Source organism: Phycodurus eques, chromosome 5 (assembly GCF_024500275.1).
Source record: "Phycodurus eques isolate BA_2022a chromosome 5, UOR_Pequ_1.1, whole genome shotgun sequence".
Taxonomy (NCBI): domain Eukaryota; kingdom Metazoa; phylum Chordata; class Actinopteri; order Syngnathiformes; family Syngnathidae; genus Phycodurus; species Phycodurus eques.
This window is the reverse complement of record NC_084529.1, coordinates 3119526-3146461: the sequence shown is the minus strand read 5'-3', so window position 1 is coordinate 3146461 and position 26936 is coordinate 3119526. Positions and strand designations below refer to the sequence as shown.

Here is a 26936-nt window from a genome sequence, read left to right as displayed (position 1 = left end):
TCTGGGTTATTTGGGTTATCTGATAACAGATTTGTTTTTCTTCCTTCAGTTGTCAGTTAATAGTTAATCCTTTTTTTTTTTTCAATTAAACTTTGCAGTCTTGTAGAAGTACACTGCATCACACTTTGCGTGTGGGTTAACTAACTTGAACTCTAACTAGCTACATGAGAGGAGTAACAGTTTTCAGTGTGACGCAGTGTAGTTCTACACCAATGCTAACTGCAACCAACGTACGGAATATTGCTTATTGTTAAATCGATACCACTGACAATTTCAAGTGTCATTGTAAATGCATGAATAAAGCGCTTCTTTCATCTTGTTAGACGTGCAGTTGTAGCTAATGGCGTGGCTGTTCAGTGGAGTGCAATTTTTATTTTCTTTTTTAAAATAAAATTGAAAGACATCACGAGTCACGTCTCCAAAGAAAAATCCATTATTTAATTCTTGAATGCAGTTTAAGAGAGGAGAGAGAGAGAAAAATCGATTGCAACTCCAGCATATTGCTATTTTATTCTAAAAACATTTTTAGTCTCTCGTCTTCTATGCTGCTATATTGTGCAAACAGACCAAGACAGGTTGGTCACCAGTGAGCCAGCATGGGTACAAGTATTACAAATGTACAGAGAAACAACAAGAACCAAATCATTCAGAAATACATTTTAAAAACATTGCACTGTCTTCAGTTCATCCATGTCATTCATGTCTAACTAGAATTTCAGTTCTGAGTGGTGAAGACACGTCAATGTTAAACACAGCATGAGGCTACAAAATGAAAACAAAAAAAGGAGAAACACATTAAAAAGGCTAGCTGTCCCAGTCACTCGTCTCGGATCAGAAGTCAGTTAAGAAACAATCCGTTTAACCGACTTGGTAGATAGTGTCGTTATGATGACGGGAGTAGGAACGAGAATGAGGTCGACTGTTTCTGGTGGGTGTGAGTCTATATTGCTGGAATGCATGGTGGCTCAGTTGTGCTTGGAGAGTACTGCATACTGTGTGGCGGAAGAATGAGGAAAGCCATACAAACGGATCACCATCATAATGTGTTGCAGGAAGGCAAATAAGGATGTCATATTTAAGTTTGTATAGGTTCCTGTTCGTAGCATTCACTCAAATTTCTAAACAATGCCCATATATTCTTTTATACACGCACAACTTTGAATATTTCTAGTTAGTTCCCCAGCAAAACTCAAAATTCACATCGAAAGTTTTATTTTGTAACCTTCGAATAAAACAGTCCAAGATCTTGCTGAAAAGACAAATAAATATAACAAACTAATATGTAACTGAAGAAGAGGCACACCTTATTTGATTACTGTTGACATATATATATATATATATATATATATATATATATATATATATATATATATATAAAAAAAGTGGAGGTCTGGTCCCTACGTGGTCACTTGAACCTGTGCAACTCAAAAGGCAAAAACTCGGGCCAGCAGCCCTCATCTCAAGCACGCTCATCGAACGAGAAACTGAGCTAAGCACAGATCAAGTCACGTCCCCGGAGGCCGCGCTAAACTTTAAAAAAAACATTTTTTTAAATGTAGCAAAAGTGTCATGCTTTGCAAAAAAAAAAAAAAAAAAAAAAAAAAAGCATCCAAAGAAAAACTGGTGAGGTTAGGAAGATCCTTTAAATCCAGAAATGACCACAAGAAATTCTTCGAATGGACTTTGCTCGCTTGATGGCAAACCTAATTGTACTATTGATTTAAAATTACATTATCAATTTAACACTGGTAAAATCCACCTATTAATACTGCGTTGTCTGGGTGTCATAAAATCCCGTCACAGTGGAAGAATGACCAGTCAAGAGAAGAACACCATTTCAGTAAGAAATATCTAATAAATAAATAATCAACATGAATAACATTGAAAAATAATAAATACGAACAGGGGAAACGAGTCACGTGATTTGTCACTCTCGCGTGTTGGCCTCTGTCTCGTCCTCGGCTTTCGCAACACAGTGAACCAGTGGGCCGGGAAGCACTTCTGGGTCACGGCGGACCCAAGTATGGGAGCACCACGTCCGCTCGGCAGGGGTCATGTGCCGGGGGGCTGGGGTCGGTGGGGCAGGCAGTTACGAAGGTCACAAGGAGAGAAAAGGAGGCTCCTGCTGCTGGACAAAACCGCTTGGTGTTGTTGGAGGTCAGCACGAAATTTCGGACTGCAAGGAAGCAGAAACACAAATAGTGATTACAGCGAACATGCATGCGGTTGGAGTGCTGCACAGCAGGGGGAATGGATAATGGACCCAAATCACATTTCGGGAACGAACTAGAATGGCACGCATGAAAGGTGGACAAGTCTCGTATGTGTTATACACACTTCATTTGAAATTGCACAACTAAAGAATCCAATATCTCAACTAACTAACTCTCCACGGAGACAATTCCAGTCTCTCAATTTGGACTAATTCATCGACAAAGCTCGATGACCATGCAACCGAAAATAGTTCTGGAGTTATTCATGCAGTCCTCACAAAAGCAGGAAAAATATTACTCATATATATATATATATATATATATATATATATACTAGTAACACCAATATCTATCTATCTTTATCTAATGATCCCCAAAGGACAGCAACTCAATATCAAAACAAGGTTGGAAACGAAGGTTGACCTCCACGCTTTTGAGATCTGTCAGCAGCTGCCATGATAGCTCGACAGACAGACAGACAGACAGACGGACAGACGGATCAGGGGTCACCAACGCGGTTCCTGCACACACCAGGTATATCTTCATCTAGATGACGCCAACTATGAATGAATCGATATGACTAAAGGTCATTTGAGCAAATGATCTATTTCAGAAGTGTGCATCAAACTGGGTACTAAGTACCGGCTAAGAAGAAGCGCTAAAAGGTCGGTGACCCCCGCTGTAGCTAGATCGAGAACTACAGCATGTTACCTGTAGGCAAAGGAAAGTCTCTCTCGCCTCAGCTGCGTGGCGTGTGACGATACTGAGGCAGCAGGCTGCTGACAATCTACAAAAAACTGAGAAATTAGACAGACACACACGCAGCGGTGACGCTTACGGTTTAGACAAACGGACAGACAGACAAAACAGGGAGGACGAGTCAGGGGGGGAGGCCTTGTCAGAGGCCAAAAGTCTTGAATCTAAATCTAAATCTAAATGTGCACGGATGACACAGGATGAGTGTGTGCCATTTATCGATTGCTTTTCTTTTTGATACCACCTGAAAGGTACATGTAGCAAAAGAGGAGGCTTGAGGCGCCAAATAACCAAATAACTTAAGCGCATATACTTCAAATATTAACTTCAAAATGTGATACCGTATGAGGAACTATGAATGAATGTAGTGTGGCATTCATATAAAATGGGTATCATTGTACCGCAGTACACAACGTTTGCCACAGGAGTGCTCTGCACACTCCCAACATTTCCTGAAAAACATTCCGTGGCCATTGCTTTTGATTTGAAATGTACCACATTGGTACGAGAGCGCTCCCTGATTTTTTGTTATTTTTTTTAATCATCTTAAAATTTGTGCTATTAAATATGTTTGGATGATCACTCAGACATGCACTTTATCTGAGTCCTGTGAAAGGTAGGACCAGTAAGTTCTTTTTCACTTACTTTTGGGGGGTTGCTTTTTATCTTGGGCACTTTAGCACCGCGGCCACGATGGATCTGCTCACGATCAAACTCGAGATCCTCCAGCCGTTGGGTCAAGGCCAGTTTCTGTTGGATGGCCATACGCAGGAGAGAGTTTAATGTCTTCTTCTCATCTTCTGCTGCTGCAAGTTGCCTCTGCATCTCATCTAGCTGGGTGACATATTCATCACACCTGCAAAGAGACACAAAGAGCAAAAAACCAAAACACAGCAGACTCATTGCAACGCCGATCTAAAACAATGATCAAATCGACGGTTTCCGCCATTGACTGCTCGTGCGCTCACCTCGTGGCAAACATTGCTCTGAGAGAGGAGAATGTGGCGGCGTCCTCTTTCAGGGCCTTCAGCTCGTTCCTCAGCTTCATCATCGTCTCTGTCACCATGGTCTTTTCATTCTCATACTTGCTCTTTAGATTGGCCAGTGCTACCTCTGCCGTCTGCAATGTGGACAATCGCATTTGGATTTAACATGTTCCAGAAGTTTCGTCTAGATCGGTGACTCCCGACCACTGCGCAAGAGATCATCGGGGGTGTCACGGAAAAATGATCCAATTGCACTATTTTTTGGTCTGAAAATGATTATTTATCAATTGCAAATACATATTTTTTCCCCCCAGCTAGGCCGGCGACATATAGTGACTGGCAGAACAATGCTACACACAAATGCTCTTCCACAGATGGCAGAAGGTACAATTAACCTGTTGTCATGCATACATAAATGAATTCATACTCAGTAAGTCAATTTGTGCGTAAATTGAGACGGGATCCTCATTATTACACTTTTCGCGGCATTTTTATTTGGTGGTGCGCAGTGAGATTTCTCTGATGTAAAATATGTGCCTTGGTTCAAACAATCAATCAACGCTCAAACGTCCATCGAATAGCTAAATACTAAACGGAGAGCCTTTCTTGGCCGTGACCAGCATAAGTGCTATTGATTTAGCGCAAACTACTTTGTGGTCTAAAGACGATCAACACGGCGATCAACTCCTTTGCATCTTCTCAAAATATTGCGTCTCAATACAACACTAACATAGAAACAGGAGTTCAGAATATTCAGAGAGAGCAAGTCACAATTCCTCGAAGACATGGAGCTCACAATCCACAATAAAGATGTCCAAACAATACAACGCGAAGAGAATACACATGACTTGATTCTCATCAAGGACAGCCAACCAATTATTATGGTTCCTTGAAAAGACAATCCGCTGTATGCGGAATGTCACGTGACCAAACACGCAACACAGGGTCGCTTACTTCCTGTGTATGCTACGCTAATGAGCATGACTGGTTTGATTACATGAGTGTTGCTTGCTAAAATGTAGTTTTTATTGGTGGCTGGTGTTTTCGGACAAAAGTTAAACACAGGTATATCATTTGATATATGTAAAGACGAACAAAGTGGAAACATCAAATATTGCTCCGTGCTGACACCTTGTGTTAAACAAAGACATTGTGGACATCTAAAGTTCCGACGGGTGGTTTGATCCGTTCTCGTTCGCCATCCACCCGAACTGGGAGGAAGCGCTTCGACCTGTTTTGCTGAATGCGGAAGTAGGTTGTGCACACACCCCATAGATGCCCGTCTTATTTTTTTCGTTTCTAACGGCATTTCTTTTTGTGACTTTTTCAGGATACAAAGAGGCTGTTTGTGTACCTGTTTGTTGGCCTTCAGAACCAGTCTGAGTGTGGCTATCTGCTCTCTCTTGGTACTAAGAAGGGACTTGAGCTTAAGGATTTCCTCCATGCACAACTCCTTGTCTTTATCAAGCATGGGTGCTAGCTCTCTGGCTGCAGCCCTCTGCCTGGACAGCTGCAGGGAGCGGTCCACAGCCCTCTGCAGGTGCTTGATCTGGTCTCTGATGATGGCATTCAAGTTGTAGATGTTCATGGGCTCCTTCCGTAGGTCTCCGCCGGCCTCAGAGGGCACTGGAGACGAGCAAGGGGACATGCTGATGACAGGGGAGCTGATGGGGTTGCGGTTGGGGCTACCGTGTTGAGCTGGGGAGTCCGCTGGGTTGGTGGCCGTGTCACTGTCACGGCTCTCCTTTGACGGGGAGTCCATTGGACTACGTTGAGCCTCAGAGGAGCAGAGCGCCGAAACTGCAGCCAGGCGTCGAGCCAGGCGAGGTGAAAGTAAAGCCCGCGGGTCTTCAGAGCCTTTAAGGCTGCCGCTGCGCGTGACTCGACTCTGGCGGTAATAGTCGAGCATGATGCGGTTGGGTGTCTCGTTATTGCACAGACACACATGGTGGTAGAGCTGAGCCAGCTCCTCGCTGAAGGTCACCAGCTCGTCCTGTGCTGTGTTCAGCAGGGCCTGGCTCTCTGCGGCAGTGCTCACGGACGCTCGCAGCTCCGCCTCCAGGCTCGCCAACCTCTCTCGGCCTTCCCGTAAACTGCTTTCCAAACGGGTTACCTGAATAGAACACGAATAGAACAACTCAGATGGTGTTACATCCATCCAACGAATGGTGTTACATCCATCCATGAATTCTCTACATCGCGTGTTCTCATTCGGGTTGCGGGAGAGGCCACATAGTGTTCAGACAACAAACATTCACACCCATGGCCAATTCATAGTCTCTAATTAACCGAACATGCATTATTTTGGGATGTGGGAGGGAGCCAAAGTACCTGTAGAAAGCCACAATGTGAGGACATGCTAACTCCACACAGAAGGGCCTGTTCTAATGTCGGTCATGATTCAATTGCAACTTGAAATGTACAAATATAAACTGCTTATCGTGATGTTGCCTTGAAAGCTCCGATTGTTTCTTCTTTAGTTGTGACAATCATCCGTTCATTTTCCATACCGCTTTATCCTCACTAGGGTGGCGGGCGTGCTGGCTGCCTATCCCGGCTGACTTCGGGCGAGAGGCGGTGTACACCCTGAACTGGTCCCCAGCCAATCGCAGGGCACATATAAACAAACAACCATGTGCACTTACAGTCACACCTGCGGGCAATGTAGGGTCTTCAATTAACCTACCGTGCATGTTTTTGGGGTGTGCTAACCGGCCGTCCAACGCGCCGCCTGTGACAATCATTAAAATAAAAAAATAAAAACAAATATACATTTTTTTATTTTTTTTTACAAAAACTCATTACTGGCTTAGGAGAAAAACTGGGTGATTTCACACACATCAGAAAGTGAGAGCGAGTACTGTGGCCTACTGAAGTAATTTTCTCATTTCATGTTTTCTTTTTTTTTTTTTTTTTTTTCTCGCGACAACAAACCTGTTGGCCATCTGTGTGCGCCTCCGCAGCCTGGCTGTATTTCTCCTTCAAGGCCTTCAGCTCTGTTTTCAGGTCGATCACCTCTGTCACAGCCACCTTGTATTTACACTCCAGAAACTCCAACCCGTGTATGTCCACGTCGCGATGACCATCGGCTTGTGGTGACGGGAGGCCGTCAGCAGGTTTCTCACTCTCTTGAGGGTCATCCGGCTCTTGGCCACCGTTCAGATGCTTCGTGGCATTGATGTGCGCCGTGAGTCGGTGGACGCGCTCACTCTGCTCAGTTAGGGCGCCTTGTGTGTGTTGCAACTGGGTCTGCGACTCCTGCAGGTTCAAGAGCAGCGCCGCTTTCTCACGCTCTTCCTGTAGGACAGAATTAACACGGATAAAAGATAATGCCGCACGAACAACACCGATAAACATTAAACGGTTGCTCTCATAATGATCTTCGTTTGTATTTGTGCAAAAGAGTACTGTATAGTAAACTGAAGTGGCTAAACCGGTGGTTCTCAACTGTTGTCACCCTGAGACTCACATTTGCCGTTGCTGCAAAGTCGCAACCCACTCTCATAGACGAACAATAAAGATTTTTTGGGTTTAAAAATAGCCTCTGAAAACATCCGCACAGTACGTTATATTTTTAAATGGCATTTCGAGTGGGTTTGCTGTACCGCCAAAGGGATATTGCTCGCCAAGACGTCTGTCAGCCAGACTGAGCTGCGACAGGGTAAACTTGTGGTTAAAGAACACGGGAGTAACATTTCTTGTCACTTTTTCCCACCGTGTTCAGTGTGGGAAACTATGTAAGCCTTTGAACTGCATCAAACAAATCGGAATAGGACTACGCCATTTCTTTTACTAGCTGCCTGCGAGCCACCCAGAATGCTTCTACGACCTACTTTTGGATTCTAATCCACCAGTTGAGAATCACTGGTCTCAATGACGCCCCAAGAGTGCCCGTCTGTTCCCTGTGTCGAGCCTTAGAAAGAGGATATTGATGATATAAAGACCAACTGGCCATCGAGTCACTGATACGGGGCAAGAACATCACATTAAGAGTCGTCAACTGTATATGGAAACTCGAGTAATAGTCAGTAATTCAGTTTACAGAGAATTCCACACTGTTAATTCTGCCGCCGATAATTCACTTGTAAGTTTCTCGTAGAGTTGCGCTGCATAAGTAAATGTGTACTAAGGAAATAATGTTCGTCGGCGCATGATCTATATACTATGCTACTTTGGGATTGAAGTGGTGGTTCTTAAATTCGGCGACCAAACAAAACCCATCCAAGCGTGGCTTTGTGGAACTGAAAAGAATTGACTGACTTGTCCTAAATGTCTTGGTGTGAAAAGAGCTCGGATTCAGGGAGTGCAGTCCACTTCCTGATTGATAAGTCATTTTATTCAAAGGTTTGTGACCACATTTCTCTATAAAGGAGAAAAGAACCATGAGCAGTACTGTAGTTTATTTAACTGACATTCATTCAGTTGGCACACGCTCAGTAGTTCTTGGTAAAGGGAGGCAATCCAATCTGGCCTAACTCCTGATGAATCCACTGAAGGATTCAGATGAGTTTTTCCTCTTCTTTTGTCCATATTGTCTTATGTGAAATGATCAAATCATGCAAATCTACTTGTTTTCTTTCAGTTTTGTTGTTGTTTTTCGAGGCTTTTTGATATATGACGGCTACTGTTGTTTGAAACACTGCGTGCATGATTTGTTGGGTTGCAACACACAACTCCAACGCCAGATGGGAGTAATTCCTACACATTCCTTTAACACAAACTCTGACAACCACGAGTCATATTTAATATGGGCATACATCTCTGCAGTCATTGCTGCCACAGTGATAAGAAAATATTCAGTGGCGAACAAGAGAAACAGCCACCGTAGCGCCATTTGTTTTTCCTTCACTGACCTGTATGAGTTGCTGCTTGAGCTTCTGCATCTCTGAGAGGTTGAGCTCACTAAACAGGTCTGGCACCGGGTGCAGACCCTCGCTCTTTCTGCCCGTACGATAGTCTCCATTCATTTGGGCCAACACGGCGTCTGCGTGAAGGTGGCCGTTGTGTCGACAACCGTCGTCATCGTTGCCGTTGACAGCGGCGATAACGCTGCCGTTGCTGCTGTTAGCGCCGGCGCTTCCGTTGACCTCCTCTGGGAACTTGAGGCCTTCGACGGCGGTGACAGTGAGGGCAATATGGGCACCTGCCCCGTAGACGCTGTCACTCAGGCTTAGGTGATGGGCCAACTCTTTTCGCAGATTGTTCTTCTGCTCCCGCTCAATCTTGAGGGCATCCAGGGCCTCCTCCAGTTGTCCCGCAGAGATTTCTTTCAGTCGTAAAGCGTCTTCAAGTTGGCTGTTGAGCAGAACAGTCTCCTCCTCCAGCACCTTAATCTCATGCTTGAGACCCTCATACTCCACCTGAGCACAAGAAGGGGGAGGAAAAAAAGAAAAATCCAACAAAATATTACAACAACAAAAAAATGTCTCAGCGCTGACCTGGCTCTGTTTGAGCGTCGAGACCAACGTCTGCAAGGTGATGTTCTCCTCCTCGAGCTCGGTGTAATCCTGAAGCAGCCGGGTTTCTCTGAACTTATACTCCTTGATCTCCTCCCTCATCCTACTCTTCTGGAGCTCCAGCATCTCATTACTCTGAGGCACAAGGAGAGACAATTTGACATTTTGAAGCTTTAAAATGGCTTCGGTGAACTGTCTGTCTGTACTGTCGTGAAATGTGGATAAAAAGTAAGCAAACACGACATGCATCGCGTCATTCGAATAAACAATTCAGAGGAGGACATGACTTAAACGCAGAAGGGCAATCATTTGAAGACTATTAAAATGCAGTCGAAACAAGCAATGACAATTACAAATCGTCCATAAGAATACCGAATAAACTGTCAAATGAAAGCAGTGCAATAATAGCATTTTGTAACATTTCTGTGTATGTCTGCACTTGTTTGTCAGCAGGCCTCCCCTCCAGCTCGTCACGTGCTAAAAGTGCTGAGCCAGATGCACATTAGGCGTGACTGTGGGTACGCAGGGCTCCTTTCCGCCTTTGTGTGGGCTGGCATCGTTGCTACTGTGTACAATGAATGCGTGCGAGGAGTTGTGCGGACCTAATTGTCATATTTATTCATTCGTTCATTCATTTTTCATACCGCTTATCCTCACTAGGGTCGCGGACGCGCTGGAGCCTATCGCTGCTGACTCCGGCCGATTACATTACATTGTAATTGAAATGTTACCGAGGGGGGGGTTTAGATCATCTTAACAAAATGAAAGCAGGAATCAACAAATGGGGAGATCGACGGGAGAGAAAAGACAACACTATCTCGGTAAACAATATTTTCTAGCATTTTTCGGGAGAAATTGGAGAGGATATTGTGTGTGTGTATAGGAAGACAGTGGCTTTTAAGAAATGACGACTAAACCGTGCGTGCAGATCATTAAGACACGATTTGAGCCTCACAAGTGCTGACAGCAGCTCTAAGACTCTTGAAGTTAATAGAAGCTAAATATTCAAGTCCATACTCGTACGCTGCAATCGTTGCCGCTCACTGTACAGCTATATAGTCCAGCGTTAGTTGCTATGGTCGAGCAAGGAGTCAAGAAAGCGCTGTATCGATACTAACTCCTCAGATTGCAAAAGGTTCACGTATTTGATGCCTTCTGCCTAATATATTTTGCTATGACGTTTTAAAGTAAGGATTGGTTTGCAGTCAGTCTTGTAATAGTTGTTGCCCGGCTCACCGAGTCCCGCATGTGCCGAGCTCAGCCCGTTCAGTTTATTCCGCACTTTAGCTCCGGATTTGCCCCCGACAATGGGGTCGTGGCCCGAGTGTCTGACCCCGACTCGAACCCTGTGCCACCACAATGTCTGCAGACGCACTTGCACGTGGGCACTTTTGCATTGTGTAAACAATAAACATACATTTTCCCCTTTCAGGCTTTAACTCCAACAAAAAGTCATGAACAAACGAGGAAGAACATAAGGAATATTTTCTTTACGCAGTCAAATGAAATGGAAAATAAACCCCGGTAGACATTCTGTTGTGTGGACATAAAGGTCCATTTGAAACTTTGTAAAAGAGAAAGAAATGTGTAAGTATTTTAAATAGCAATACTACACTGTGAAGTGTCACAGAACATGGAGTCCCAGCCGGCTGACCCCTTTTAAAACATCACTTTGGGTATTCCGTTCCTTTGAGTCATAACTTTGGACAGAAGTTTAAGCGTGCCTTGAGGCTTTCGTTCATAATGAGAACGCATAATAAGAGAGTAAATTTCACCAAACACACCTCAATGCCTTTTTAACTGTTTTTTTTTTTCCGGGTTCCCTGTTTGTTAATTAGACACGGATCAAAGTAATGCTCCAACAAAGGATGCAGCGGCTGTTTTTGGCATTGTTTTTATTCAAAACATGCAGTCTGTCTACGTTTGAGATTTGCATGTCGCGCTTGTTTGCTACACTCTTATTGACGATCGCTTGGACAACCACAGTGTTTTTCTTCGAGACGTGGGTTGAGTCCAAACGAGTTAGTGTTGGATGTGGGGAGATGCCGTACGTTGGGGCAGCAACATTGTGAACAATCTCTTGTACCAACTCACCTCTCGCAGCTCCAGCACGACTGCGTTGAGCCTCTCATTTTCCGACTGGGTGTTGGAAGTCACGGAGCGGCTCACGGTCAGCTCCGTCTGCAGCTCCAAAAGACGAGTCATGTAGTACGCCTCCTTGGAGGCAGACTCCTGCAGCAGCGTCTCCTCATTGCTTTCTCCGTCCTCGGCCACCTTCCGCTGGTTGCTGTATGCTTGGCCGAATGCCTGAGGAAATGAAGATTGCTGTTTGGTAAATCAAAATGTGTCATTGCACATCAGACTTCGAACCGAGCGGTGGGCTTTTGGCATGCGAGACAGCGACTTTCACAGTAATGTCTGCGAAGCACAACTTTGACGAGTTGTCCCTCAGCAACACTTGAATTCTATCTTAAAGGGAGGAGGTTTCATTTGATCAACAGAGACACTGTTCCCATTTTCCTGTCACAGGTTTCCACAGCAGTGAGAGCTGACGTGTCATGATAAAGGTGCTGAGGCTCTATTGGAAAAAAAATCTAAGTACGGAGACAACAACACAACTGAGCTGTCACCCCGCTGGAAGCAAATAAGCCCACTGTGCTATTACGTGCATCATCTGGAGTAATTGAAAATATGAACACCATTTCGTTCACTCAACGCTTACTACTGTGGATAAATGAACATGATATAGCATCCTTCATTTTTTCAGGACAACAGAAAGACCTATAATGTGACTCAGCCAAGTACGGAGCTCTGCCGACGTCCCAGGAAATGCCACTTCGCCAATACGCACCTCATACAACACAAAGACATTTGTCATTAATATCCATGCAGAGTCGAAATAGAAACCTCCAAAAATGTCACACTTCTCCCAATCAGAAAACAAAAAAACAGAGCTAATCATGACAATGTGGGAATGTGTACCCAGAGAAAACCCATGCAAGCACGGTGCTCAACACAGGAAGAACTGACCTGAGATCCGAACTCACAACCTCTCGTACTCTAACCGCCAGAGTGTAAGCGAGAAAAATAGGAACAAACGTTTGAAATATCTTACACGTATTCTGGGGTTAGCCTGGTACACTCGTTCCCTTCATGGGGAACCACACTGGGATTCTGGTGAATGATTACCAGAACAAAAGCTTTAATTCATGCAAAGCACTGTTTGACTGAATGAGCTCAAATTCTCGCTTCACAAGGGCGGCTGCCAATGTCCGAGTGGCAGCACGGTCACCCGCGGCTGAACTCTGCGGGAGGAAGCGGGGAAAAGCTGGCCTCACAGGGGCCCCACTTACTGGATTTGCAGCAGATGGGGAACACAAAAGGGAGAATTTGCGATCTAAAATCAACAGTAACGCTGTTACACTGCACTGAAATCCACACACACACACACACACACACACACACACACACACACAGGCCTAAATCAACAAAACTGAAATATGTTTCAAAACGTGGGGGGAATTAATACTGCATATTGTGTCTACTGTATATCCCTTCCTGTGCCGCTTATCATTTTTGTGGTGCTAAGTCGTCTCATCCAAAATTAGCCACCTCACTATTCATCTGGAACGTACAGTATAACTCCTGGAGAAGGTCTTGTCAGAGGAAGGAGCTGCAATGGAGGACCAGCTCCATATTTTTCTTCCATTGCCATTCTTATGACGAAAACAAAACAATAAGATTCACATATCCCATGAACGTCATGTGAAAATATTTTCTTTAAGATAAAGTCTGCCAAGTTTGAATAAATAAAGTGTATAAGTATATCAATAAAAGTACATTAAATAGGGTGGAAAAATCTGGAAAAATAGAGCAGGCCCTCCCCTCCAGCTGCAGCGGCCTCCCACAGCCACAAGCAGACTGTTGCTGTGTCTATTCAACAGTTCACTTTTCCTGGTGCGTCACTGTTATGTGGACGCGCACACGCGCGACACAAAACCAAGTCAGGCGGTGATATCGGACGAGCCGTCACCACACTGACTTGTTAGCTTGCTAGCCGGTTAGGAGTTTAGCCACTGCACGGAATAAGGGTGCTTGGTGGCGAGATAGTGGGGAAGGGACGACTCCATGCCTGTTTCTAAAAATCTGGTAAAAAAAAAAGAAAAACAAACGAAAACAAATATAAATCCGGTCAACTGAGAAAGTGAAAAAGAGTTTACTGAAATGCATATGTATCTTAGCAATTCAGTACTAAATTGTTCTCAGTCCTTGCATGTATTTCAGCACTTATCTTCAAACATATTGGATGTAAAAAAACAACATTAAAATAAAAAATAAAAAAACATTTAAAATTAAAATTCCTGAGACATTTTATCTCTTCTTTATTGTTTATTTCATCCCTTCTTAAATGTGATGATTTTTTTTTCTGGTCAAGCATGTGTTAAGAAAAGCGATATCAAAATAAAGTTTAGCATTATATTTGCATTATTTGTGAATAATAAATTGACAGACAAACAGACGGACTGCAAATGATTATTTAGCATCGCATTCACGGAGATGCATGATGTTTTTAACCAACAACAACAACAACCGCTCTCCATGCACAGAGATGTGTTTTCGTAAAGTCCACCCCCCCCGTTTGCCAGCGCTCCGCACACAGTGGGTGGGAGTCACAGAAAGTGCACTTAATGGCTCGTGACTCATTGCTCTCGCCCAACGCTCTGACCGGCCTGTTGCTGTTGCGGGGGCAGCCGCCCTCAGCTAAAAATATCACATTGACAGCTCTGCGTTTTCCAGCTCATTATGTGAAAAGCACCGACAGTGCATGCGCGCTGAGTCATTGTAATGATCGCTCCTCTCTGCCCTGTGCCTGTGGCCTACTTGGCAGATATAGCGCAGTTCTCCATGTAAAGACCAGTGTGGCTCGGGTGAATAGCACTTCCTCAGAATGATATTCATAAAAAAAAATCAGTGATTGGCAGCTAATTTGGAGAAAGGAAGCCCCATAATGCATTCAACCTCAGGCGCCTCAGCCCTGTGTGCCTCACTGAGTCAAGTCCAGACAATGGTGTTGCACCTGCATGTACTCAGCCAGAGGCCATAGCAGGAGAAGCTTACACGGGACACAATCCCACCGCTACAACCCTGCAAGGGGAGATGAGGGGGGGGGGGGGGTTCACCCAAAATCCTTACCCATCTGTGGTAGCTGCTAATGAGGAGTCAGGGGAGGGACCGCTAGCTATGCAGTGTGTGCGGCTATCTATTTTTACACTCTTACAACCCCAATTAAACGCCATCGTCGTTCATAATTAACTACATGCGGCAGGTCTACCTCGTAGTCAATTTTCAGGGTGAATGAACATTTAGAGAGGAAAAAAAACAAACATTTGCCCTCTTTAATTATTCACTGTGGAATGGTGTTAAAATAAATGTTAATTTTAATGAGGCAGTATATGCTTTGTGACAATGCTCGCAACTCAAAGCACTCAAACTGTATCTCAAATCATCTTTCCCCTAATCTGTTGCAGCCCCCCCAAAAGATCCCTGGATCATTTGTAACATGACTTTAATTTACAGCAAAATAGCTCTGCAGTACTTTAGTTTTCTATAAAGTGCAAGTTTATCGAAAAATAAAGTATGAGCATAACTAAATAGAATGTAAATAATTACACAGTGTCTGTGCATCATGATTTAATGCTTCAATGCCCATAATAATAAATTCATAATAATCTACATGTTTGTGTTAAAACATTTGCTGCTTAAAGAGTTATAATTACCGCAACATCGATGCTAATTTTGTTCGGTTGCGCTGTAAGGTGTTTCGCGTACAGTGTTAGGATTAAGCTAGCGGACTTTCATGAGGCAAAGTTATGTGCTTTGGTTAAATACACAATTTGCGATTCCGTTTATCTTATGTGGCAATAAACAGCTTAAGAAAGCATTTTTTCTTTCTGCCGCTTGTTGTGAAGTTTGCTCCTGCCACCTAGCTCTCATCATTCAAATGTTGTCTTATGAATCTTCCTCCCCCACCAGCAGAATCATTTTACACACCGCCGTCCTATGCTGTCTAGCCACACTCGAACCCTGCAATTACTTCACAGTCAGTAACCTCCTTCAGATTATCAACGTCTGCACAAGCTTTAATCCACCTACTTGCTTCTACCTCGGCTCTTGTAGGTCACCCTATGTGCCTCTTCTGGAAGAAAGGGTTCACTACAGCCATTTGCATCCTTTTTGCAAAGTCTCCCACCACCTGTCCCTCCAAGTTCCTTTCCTGGATGCCAACAATGGACATGTTGGTTTCCTTCACCAACATGTCCATTACAATCTGCACCAATCACAACTCCCTCTCTGTCTGTAAGTAACTACTTCGTTTAGTTACTTCCAGAATTTTCTATTTCACCTCTAGGTCACATCCTACCTGTGGAGCATAGCCACTAATCACATTATACAAAACACCCTCGATTTCAAGTTTCAGCCTCATCACTTGATCTGATACTTTTTTCACCCCCAAGATATTCTTGGCTAACTCTTCCTTTAAAATAATCAATTTCTCTTCCCATCTCCACCATGGTAAAATAATTTGAACTCCGCCCCTAAGCTTCTAGCCTTACTGCCTCTCCACATGCCCTGCTGGACACACAATATATCAAACTTTCTCCTAATCAACATGTCAACCAACTCTTGAGCTTTTCCTGTCATCGTCCGAACATTCAAAGGCTTTGTGCTTTAGCCTTCTCTTTCTGCCTAAGAAGGCACTTTCCACCATCTCCTTTTGTCTTCGACCCACAGTAGCTGAATTTCCACCGGCGCCCTGCAGCTCAACAGCGCCGGTGGCGGACGTTGTTAACCCGGACCACGGCCGATTCCGTATGGAATTCTTTGGACGAACGCTCATATTCGTTTGGCAACGTTTTAAGCCAGAAGCCGTTCCTGACACAACCCTCTGCATTTCTGGCCTACAGTTTGCACTGGCTTGTGCCCACCATAGGGCTGCATTAATGTTCACAAACAAGAAGAATAATAGTGACTATTCACCATGTAGTTTTCTATCTATCTATCTATCTATCTATCTATCTATCTATCTATCTATCTATCTATCTATCTATCTATCTATCTATCTATCTATCTATCTCTCTATCAATCAGTCACAAATCTGAAAGTCTTCTTGATAAATTTGCAATTTAGCAACAAGGGAAGGAAAACATGCAAATGAGCAATATATATTTTTTTCAAGTTAAACACATAAACATTTCTTTTTATAAAGGCTATACTACGGCATGTGAACCATGAATAGTTTTACTCTATGTTGTGATGCAGCTAACCTTAGAAGCAGTATTATACAATGCACTTATTGCACTTGAAATTCTGTGGATGGTTGGTCATCTGCTAGTAAGTTAATACAGTTTTTATTCCACAATATTTATTGTGATCTCTGTTTTTTAATTATTTTTTTAAATCTCACACTCTTAAAAGAAATTCTCAAAAAATAAAAAGTCATACAAACTCACAAAGTTGCTCTAAAAACTAATTCAAACTAACTGAATTTGAAACAGAAAAGTCAAAACAAAGTAATAACTACCTATAATGGAAAATCCAAAACAATTATAACCCTGCAACAGAAGTGGAGTTGAAATATGTCAGTCAAAATATAATCTTTTCAGTGAAACTTGAAGCAAAAAATGATTACAATTTCAACCAAAAGGCAGATTGCTGAGCTCTAATCCCTGCTACCAACGAGCTGCGATGCAGTTGTAGATTGTAGCAATCGTGGTACAGTATTAGTAAACTCACAAGAAGTTGTTATGATTGGCACGCATACACATACACGTGTACAGCTGCATACAGTCCAGATGGTCAGCCCGTCTGACAATATCAGGGATTTCAGTACCACGGAGAGAGACATGCATGACTGCAGAAGAGGAGCAACACAACTGTCTGCCTCAACATCAAATGTTACATTTTCACTTCAAAACAATAACCATCCTCACTTGTTTTCGAAGTTAAGGCAGGTTGTTCCATTGTTTTAAGGTTTTAAATTAACAGATGTCAATTGTTTTTTTTTTTTTAGGTTTAATAAGTTTGACCCATGAATACATATTTCTATTTCCATGAATTCCGATGTAACGTTTTTTTTTTTTTTTTTTCGAAGCACGGGAAGGTATTGTGCTCAACCCAAGAGCTTTGACTGTTTTTCTTTCTTTTTTCCCCCTCATATTCATCAGAAGTCACTGTGGTATAGATTCTGGGGAGAAAATGCCCTCCGTGCTTTTTTGTTGTTGTCCTTCTTAAGGATGGGGAAATGTCCCCATGTGCATTTCAGCCATGAGGAAAATTGCCAAGTCAAGAGATGTGTCATCTGTAAAAAAATAAAAAAATAAATAAATCACACAGGCACATTTTCACAAGTAGAGTGAAGTTGGGTAATCAGGGCCCAGTCGCAATAGATTTGCAGTCACAGTAGATACTCAGAAATAGTCATGTCGTGGAACATTGTTGGATAAAATGTAATCTCATACAAAAAGGCTGTATGAATATAAAATGTACACTCATTGGCTGCAACATTAAGTAGCCCTTTTCAGCTGTATCACATAACATGCCTTTACAAAGATATTCAGATTGAGTTGAACACTAGCATATACAATACGGAAAGCAGGGGTGTCAAACTCCTTTTTTGTGGTGGGCCACATCGTAGTTATGGTTTAACTCGGAGGGCCGTTATGGCTGAACTAGGGGTGGGCGAGTACCGATTCCAGGAGTCGGCATCGGGACGATACTGGCCTCATTTCAAGGTGGAGGGTACTCGCGAAGCCTGCCGATACCAGCCACAGATACTTAAGGAGAAAAAAAATAACAATAAATCTGACAAAGTCCTCCTCGGCAGTAGTTGGCACTACACTGCAACTGTTTGACACATGTGTGAATCATTATGTGGGTCAAAAAGAGAGATCTTTCTTCACAATTATCCATCAATGTGTTAACTGAAATTCTATATAGCAAATGGACGAGTCGTATTGGTATCGGTGAGTACTCAGGAGTGAATACTTGTACTGGTATCAGTCTTAAAACCAGTGGTTTTGAACACCCTTAGTATGAACCCATACGAATTTATGATCCCCGAATATTATTGCATCGTCACAACAAATGCATGGAAAACTAGTTTTGAAATCAGAAGTCAGCAAGAAAATATTTTATACATTTTCAGTAATACTTTTTTCAATTTATTTTAAAAGGGGGATGGGTAAAAAAAATAAAATAAAAGCTTGCAATATCTCAATGTGCAGTTTTGGTATTTTAGCAAGAGACGTGCAGTCGATGCACGTGATTTGTGGGCTGTATGAAATGATGCGGCGGGGCGGCTCTGGCCCCCGGGCCGCGAGTTGGACACCTGTGACGTAAAGTATTTCGATAAACTAAATGTCTATTATTGTGATTTAAGTTGGCAGTGGTGTTAAACACAGCAGAGTCGATAGCTCATTTACTTATCTTGTTGGACTTCATTTCCCATAAATTTTTAGTGCAAAATTGTTTTTTGACCATTCATTTTTAAACAGTATTATTCTTTCCTGAGGATTATACTGATATGTTGTTTTCTGATTCCGCTTCTGGATCTAGATTTGATTCTATCTGTAAGCTTGGATGATCTGCATGTTTAATGAATTGGGTCATTTTCTGCTTTCCCTGAAAAACTGTTTAGTCATCCATATCTACTGTTCATCCCATCCAGTGCAACAATAGGATCATAATAACCCTATAATCCGCAGAAAGAAGGCCTAAAACAGTTTAATTGGCTTTCCAGTGGATGATCTGTGCCACTGACATGATCCACATCTGCTGCTTTCACACTATACACAAAGAGAAGCATACATGTGCCACTGGAAGGACCGCCAAGGACAAGCCGCTTTTCGCAATAAAGATACAGTATGTCTTGTTAGAATGATTTCATTTGGCTCAAGTCTGCTTATGATAAGAAAGGACGTTGGATTACTTCCCAGAATCCCATTTGTGTGCTTGGCTGATGGACAACGAATTGGGTTGGGCTACGAAGCAGCCGGTTGTAAGAGGCGGTCCAAAAAAGGCGGTCAAGTCTCCCCAACAAATCTGATTTTGTTCTTACAGCCTCAGTCTGCATGACTTAGCTGTTGGACATCATGATGTCGAAATCCGGTCTTCAATTGAGTCAATTACATGGTGCATCCTCCATAATGTTATTACTAATAGTACTACGCTACCATAAAGTTATGATAACCACAGTGTAATTGTTTGTCCATTTATTAGAATAACTCCCATTTACAGTGGTCCCTCTGTGAGATCAATAGTGTGTGTACATGGCAATCAATGGGATACACACATGGATAACCAGGCCGACTTGGAGCCTTTTCCCTCTTTTCCAAATTAATTGGACTGTTGGATGTCTCTAAAAGATTATCCTGTGGTGTGGGTGTGCTAAGAGTAATTTGCGTTATGTACAGTAGTTACCAGATAGGATTAAGTTACAACTAGATTAACTTCTATTCCTTCCTCTGGTTGTCTTTCTTCTTCTTTGTATCCGAGATGTCCTATGGCTCTGCGCTGCCTCTCACAGGTCAGTCGTGGTACGATGACAGAGATCTTGTATTAGGGGAGTAGACTGACGATTGTCGTCCAATCATTTGCTCACATTTGTCCAACAATTTTGTCTTATATTCTGTATACCTTTGGTAACAAACAGGCTGTACCATCTGTAACTGTGTCATATTCCACTCCTTCTCTCTGCTCGCTAATGTGCCTGCCAGGACACCAGCAGAAATTCCACCGCAACAACACATGGCATAGATGGCCTTCAGGCGACAACACACATATTCAAATATTTCAAAATACACTTGGCTACAGGCACTTTCATTCAGGAAGTATGCTGATTGTCACTGCTTGAATTGCCCATTCCGTTTCAGATCGCAAAGTCAACGAGGCTAAAAGACGGAAAGAGTGAAGAAGAGAGAGAGAAAACACAAAAAAAAGAGAAATAATGATGCAGTTATGCTCAGATTATTTTAAGGGAGAAGAAAATAATGAAATGCATTGAACAAGGCTCATAGGTGAGAACGCAAAAAGATCAAAAACACAAGAACGGAAACGTGATTGCTTATTTGTACTTCAAATTGTATTTTATGTTGTGGGTATCACTTTATTTGATGCATAAATTCTGATTGATGACAATGTATTTCCATCTATTCTCGATGGGAGGAACATTTCAATCAGTTCCCTCTTCTAAATGAGCTCGTTCCATTTCAACAAGGCACTGAGTGCACACTTTCCCTTTAGATATTTGCCTCGGGTGCATGAGAAATAGAGCACCAGAGTCAGCCGTGTGGAAATTGTCCGACATTGTCTCCTCTCTGCTGAATGCGCAACTTCTTTCGCCGATTCTCCTCCATTCCCTTATTGGTGACACATAAATAGCAATGAGGAAGAAGATCATTTCAACAAAAGCACTTGGCGGAGGTGGACAATTGTCTGCTGCTTCCAAAGAGTGACATGAGAGAAACATGTTTGACTGGCGATTATACTCGAAGGACAATTAATGACGTTGAAATGTTACTTCAAACATTTACTGATGAATAAGGATTTTATGCTGGTGACAGTTTGGACTCTTGAACAAATAATATATGTTGAAATATAATATATATATTGAAAAGTTTGTTTTGAAAGTCCACCAAACTAACTTCGAAGTACTACTCTACATCCCTGGCCACGTAAATATAAACTGAACAAAAAAAAATTGTGTTCAAATCTCTGTTGAGGGAAGCTCAACTCAAGGAAAACCATTTTTTTTTTTTTTTTTTACTGTTTGTTCTGTTTCTACCCAGCCAGTCATTCTACACAGACAAGCCACGGGTCGCTCGCCCTGCCCTCATCAACACAACCATAGAGGCAGAAACAACAAAGGGATCCAAGCGATGTGCCGGAGTCACACAGCACAACTCTGCCCTGCCGTCCCTCCCTCGCTGCTCTCAATCACAACATCCGCACCCAAACACCCCCTTCTGTCCTGCTGCATTTACTGACACGAGACACCCTCATGCAGGGAAAAAAGTGCTGACGAATGACCTTCACCTCTGGTTTAGAACACACACACACACACACGCACGCACACACAAGCCAGTGCAGTTGACACGTTTAAGGGCAACCGCAGGGCTCCTTATCAAGATGCTCAGCTGACTCACTGAGCATGTTGCTGGGGTCAAAGGTAACCCGGCGTGTATAATATATTACAATCATCGTCCCCCCACTCGCCCACCTTTTGTAAGTGAATGAACAATGGAACAATTGTGTTTGCGCTATGCTCATACCATGTGTAAAATATACAATAAAAACTGAATTGTATATTGATTAAATGAAGTTGCAGACTGACTTTTGTGGACGAAACCTTTTCATTGTGCTTTTCCTACACACCCCAAAAATATTTCCTAAAGCTCGATATTTGATCATTTTCCTTTCCTTTCCTTTCCTTTCCTTTCCATTCCTTTCCTTTCCTTTCCTTTCATTTCCTTCCATACACAGCAAAGTGCAGCTCAGTTCAGAAATCGCACGCCACACAAATGGACGCCAAAGCCCCACTTCACTCCGACGGGGACCGTATGCAAAAGGGTGGAGGGAGTACAAGGATAGGGCCACAGGCCATGTTGAGAGAGGGGGATGGTGGGCTGAACAGAAATAAGAGAGGAAACAAAACCATCTCACCATGTATTGATCCTCCTCATTTGTCTCCCACCACTGCAAGCTAATGTAAGAGGAGCACCGAGACAAAGGAGGAGGCTGACAAACCTGGAATGCATCCTCAGGACAGATTTACGACCAAGACTTGATGTCTTGTTTCAAAACATTCACGACCGAGAGTTCCTCTTTCCTCTTAAATCAATATATATATATATATATATATATATATATATATATATATATATATATATATATATATTAGGGCTGCCAATTAATCCAATTTTAATTGGGATAGTCGCTGCCACGATCGAATGAGCATGATTCTAGGCGATTTTTGGATATATCCATCCATTTTCCAAGCCGCTTATCCTCACAAGGGTGCTGGAGCCTATGTCAGCTATCTTCAGGCAGGAGGCGGGGTACACCCTGAACTGGTTGCCAGCCAATCGCAGTATATACATATATTTTTTTAAATGTTTTTTGTTGTTGAAATAATACCTTTTTGGGTGTGTCAAAGACATTTGCATGATTATCTTTGGAAATGTACAATTTCAGATACAGCTCTTGTAGTAAGTCTAATTCTATTGTGCAAGGGGTCAGAATGTTATCGCTGATCTGTGTACGCACTGCCACAATTTGCTTTGTGTTTGACTGACTGACTGACTGATTTTTTAAAATTACTTCTGACACATACAAATGGCGACAAGTGGAGTGGAGACAAAACTCAGGTGGACCCAAGAACAGTGAATCAGGCCATCTACCTACATTACCTGCCTGTCCGCCTCTTTACTTAGGCAGTACATTAGCAACAATAGGCGTGTCTTTGTACAATATTAACACACAAGAATATTCTAAAGGGCAAAACAGATGCAGGAAACAAAACAAAGATGCGGAGTATCTTGCAGGCATAACATTTTGTTCAAAACAGCTCGTAAAGCTCATAGTGTTTGACAGATTTCGTGTGGACATACTGCAACAACTTTCGATGTGTTTTCTATTTGGCTCTGTGGAGCGTTGTAAGTCGAAAATCTGAACGAGGCTATTATTTACCGTCAGGCTACTGTGCCAGTGTCCACTGATCATCCTAGTCCAGAAAATAGCAAACATGTCCCCATCGCTGTAAAGCCATAGGAGCACAGTGGGGAGGCAGCAGAGCTCGCTCGACTCCTACAGTCACTCCATCCTCATCTTCCTTCTCCTTCTTCCACTTGCACTGTCCTGTCTGAGGTGGATCTGCCCGGAGACAGAACTAGCAAGCTAGAACCACTAAGTAATGGACCCCTGCCATGGCTCAGGCAACTATCCAGAAACATCTAGAATAGAGCATACGGGATGGAGAGAGCGATCGGGCTGGGGGGCATGCAGTGGGAGTGAGGGGAGGGGGTGGTGGTGAGAAAAGGCTCGAAAGAGCAAGAGCACTTTCTGTGCCCAAACACAAAATGCACTTTATGTTTCTTCTTCTCTACTTGCAGCAGTTCCTAAGGGAATCGTGCACAGCAATGCAAACAGCTTTTAATTGAATGACCCGATGTTTCAAACCTATGCGACTAGTTTTGAATGTGTGCGTGTGTGTGCGTGTGTGTGTGTGTGTGTGTGTGTGTGTAAACGTAGTACACACAGTTGCCAGCTGGGAAGTTGACTGAGGTGAGGGCAGAAGACTGGAACAAGTCTTCCCACAGAAGACTCAGAAAGACATACGGTATGCGTAAATCCCCCCGAGCACAAAATTCACGGCACACCACAAAATAATTTGTCATCATATGCGGGACAAGCCGTCGGTTTCTTTCGATAGTGCGCTTACGAGCAAACATGCGATTCTAGCGTCAGCAATGGTCTTTTTTCCAAGGTTGAGACTTAAGAGTTATAACTTGATCGTTTCGCAGGTCTATATTTTTAACTAACAAATATACAGATCGAGTTGTAATATTTGTCCCACAAGAAGGGAAACAATTCATGGCGAAACATACCAGATGTTAAGTCATGCTTTTTGGGATTTTCTATTCTTCTCCATATTCATGAGATTCGTAGGCCACACAAGCACTGAATCAAATTCCGTCAACAGTTTCCCTGCCATGCTATAATGCCAAGTGCAGTTCAGGGGGAGTAGATGCGAAGGGTTGTACTCTGCGATAGTCACAGAAGCGTGCGACACACCAGATAAGACCGGAAGGTGTGTTTTTTGGTGGAAGTAATATCACCTCCAGAAAATGTTCCCTGTGTGAGGCGAGAGCACGGAGCGACAGGCAGGCAGGGGGACTATGACCTCACAAGGCAGATGTACACTATGTAGAGGATATGATTTCAGTTAGTTTATTATTCGGGTTTCCGTTTGCAGTGACGGAGAACTCCACTGCGATGCATCAGACTGAGAAAAGGTTCTAAGACCGCCAAAATGTTGGAAACAGTCATACAGTAACAGTGTCATTCAAAGCCAGTAATGATCATTTACGGTTGTAAAGGCTCAGTGTTTTACACAGCTGTTGTATTGGATGTCGTCCGATTGTGCAGTAAGTGCATGTGATATTGTTGACATGATTAGGTTAAAAAACTTGGGCGTTTTCTCCTGGTTATAAACAGAACATCTATCCGTCCGGTCTTCTATATCGCTTTTCCCGATTAGGGTCAAAGATGTTGGGTGATCCCCCCCCCTGGACCGGTCGGCGGGGTCTTGGCGCACACGGACGACCGTTCGCACACGCATTCATACCGAGGGGCTTGTAAGAGTCTTCGTTTAACCCAACATGCACGTTTTTGAAATGTGGGAAGAAGCCGGGGATTTAAAATCTGGGGAAAACATGTCAACTCCAGAGCCATGACACGACGCAGCTGTGAAAACAATGGCTGCAAGTTACAAAGATCCGTCCATGTCCTTTTCCAACGACCATTCAAACTCACATTCACGTCTACGGGCAATTTCTTCAATGAACCTCACGAGCATGTTTTTGGGAACGAGATGCAAAGGGAGACCATTAAAAGTCCCGTATTTTGCCAAACCGACCTTTGTAGTATTTGGAATGGAATATTGTCTCTATGGTAACTCAGTCAACATGCGACATATAAATGAAAATCGTCCACGCATTCCTGACTCCCAGACGTCTTACTGCCGAGAGGCCTGCAATCAGGTCATTCGAATTTCTCAAGATTATCGATGTCGCTGGCGAAGCTCTCCGCCTTCCTCTACGCGCTGTCAACACAGCAAACGCATGTGCTCCCACAAGTGGCGCTTCTGTACAAAGGCAACCAATCAGAGGAAAGGGGGCGATCTTAGCCATATAGGGACAAAATGGATACAAAACTGGGTCAAACAGAAGTTGCTGTCGGAGGGGCCTTTGCTGGACACTCGTATGACAAAACCAAGGTGTTTTTTGAAATGAAATGGACATTTTTAGACTAAGTCTATGTTAGACAGTCACCGTAAGAAAGCCTTTAAACCCTCTCTCGGCTCGAGCGAACCCAGATCCTGCGACCGTGAGACAGACACGCGAACCGCAGACCTCACTATTTCCCCATCCGCTAAGATCCCGCCATCGTTCTATCCTGCTCGTCCTCATCAGGCAAGCTGGAGCCTGTTCCAGCTGACTTTGGGAGAGTGGCGGGGTACGCCCTGGACCGGTCGCCAGTCCATCGCGCAATTTACGCTTCTCAGATAACCGAACGTGCCCGTTTTTGGAATGTCAGAAAGCAGAAGAAAACAGACAGCTCCGTGCACGAGGCCCTGATCTGAGATTCTAATAACCACTATTACATTGCGCTGCTCTGGTCAGGTGACAAAGACAAATTTGGTCAGGTGACTAATAACGCTTTACGTGCACCTAACGAGATTTCATTTTATTTCCAATGGAACCTCTTGTTAAAGAGGAACGTAACAATGAAGTTAAGGGCCAATCGTGAATACGTAATAATATGATGGTGATTTTACATTGGCATGATTTTTTTTTTCATAGTGTGAGAAATCATAACGATGTTGTGGCCCAATGAAAATGAGTTTTGACTCCCCCTGCCTCTTGCAGTAACCGTGTCACAAATGATACACATTCTGACTATGCATCCGTGAACGTAAATATGGCACTGTAAATGAAGATGAATGAAGATGAAGATGGATATTGATATGGAATGACATTTCCATATATACATAGTGTACATACTTCAATGGAACATTGAACCCAAAGAAGAGTTTAGGGAGTGAAAGGATGCTTATGAAGGAATTGCTTGTGACCGACAGTCCGCGCCTCTCAGGTGTTCCCCACCTGCCTGTAGTGAGTCAGTGTAGTCCGGGCTCCTACCTCCTGTAATTGTTCCAACTCCTTCCTCAAAGCCTCCTGCTCGCTCTCCAGTTCGCCACACTTGTGCTTCAGCGCCTGGTTCTCCTCCAGGACCACCAGCCCGCACTCCGCAGCCCGGATCTTCTCCCGGTTCGCTTCGCTCAGCTCCTGGGCCAACCGTTCCACCTCGGCCCGGTACTGATCCGCCGACTCTGCGCATCCCGCACCGGCCGCCATCGCCCCTCACTGTCCGTCTCTCTCCGGCCCCCCCACCGCCCCCACCCAGCCTGTTGGTCTGCGGCTCTCCTCCAGCGCAGAGGCGGGCGGGAGGAGCATGCAGGGGATGCGGAATAGACGCCCCCTCCCCTGGACAGCGGCCAGAAAATAGAAGTATCGAGTCCAATTCTTCTATTTGCCTCCCTTAGTGGATGGGACGCGACATAAAAAAAAAGAAGCGGAGCAGCGCGCAAATGAAGCCGTGCGCTTTTCAGAGCAGCAAAACACGGCGTCATTTCTGCTCATTCGTGGGTGCAAGGGCGCCACCTGCAGGCTCACTGGATATATTTT

General features: G+C 43.6%; 1 protein-coding gene across 5 annotated transcripts; it reads right to left on the bottom strand.

Annotated features, from left to right (window-relative positions):
• Positions 1 to 469: 469 nt before the first annotated feature.
• bicd1a (bicaudal D homolog 1a) lies at positions 470 to 26850 on the bottom strand. Of its 5 annotated transcripts, none has more exons than XM_061677415.1 (10): positions 26391 to 26850; positions 11506 to 11718; positions 9394 to 9546; positions 8809 to 9315; positions 6890 to 7252; positions 5310 to 6068; positions 3938 to 4089; positions 3615 to 3825; positions 2925 to 3010; positions 470 to 2176 (listed from the first exon to the last, which is right to left on the bottom strand). In XM_061677415.1, the coding sequence occupies exons 1-10, from the start codon at positions 26604 to 26606 to the stop codon at positions 2053 to 2055; spliced, it is 2784 nt and encodes a 927-aa protein (XP_061533399.1). In that variant the 5' UTR covers positions 26607 to 26850; the 3' UTR covers positions 470 to 2052. The 5 variants fall into 5 exon arrangements, with proteins under 5 accessions (XP_061533399.1, XP_061533401.1, XP_061533402.1 ...); XM_061677417.1 differs by lacking the exon at positions 26391 to 26850 and adding an exon at positions 23158 to 23198; XM_061677416.1 differs by having other exon boundaries at positions 2093 to 2176; positions 2925 to 3000; positions 26391 to 26849.
• Between the last annotated feature and the right edge of the window lie 86 nt (positions 26851 to 26936).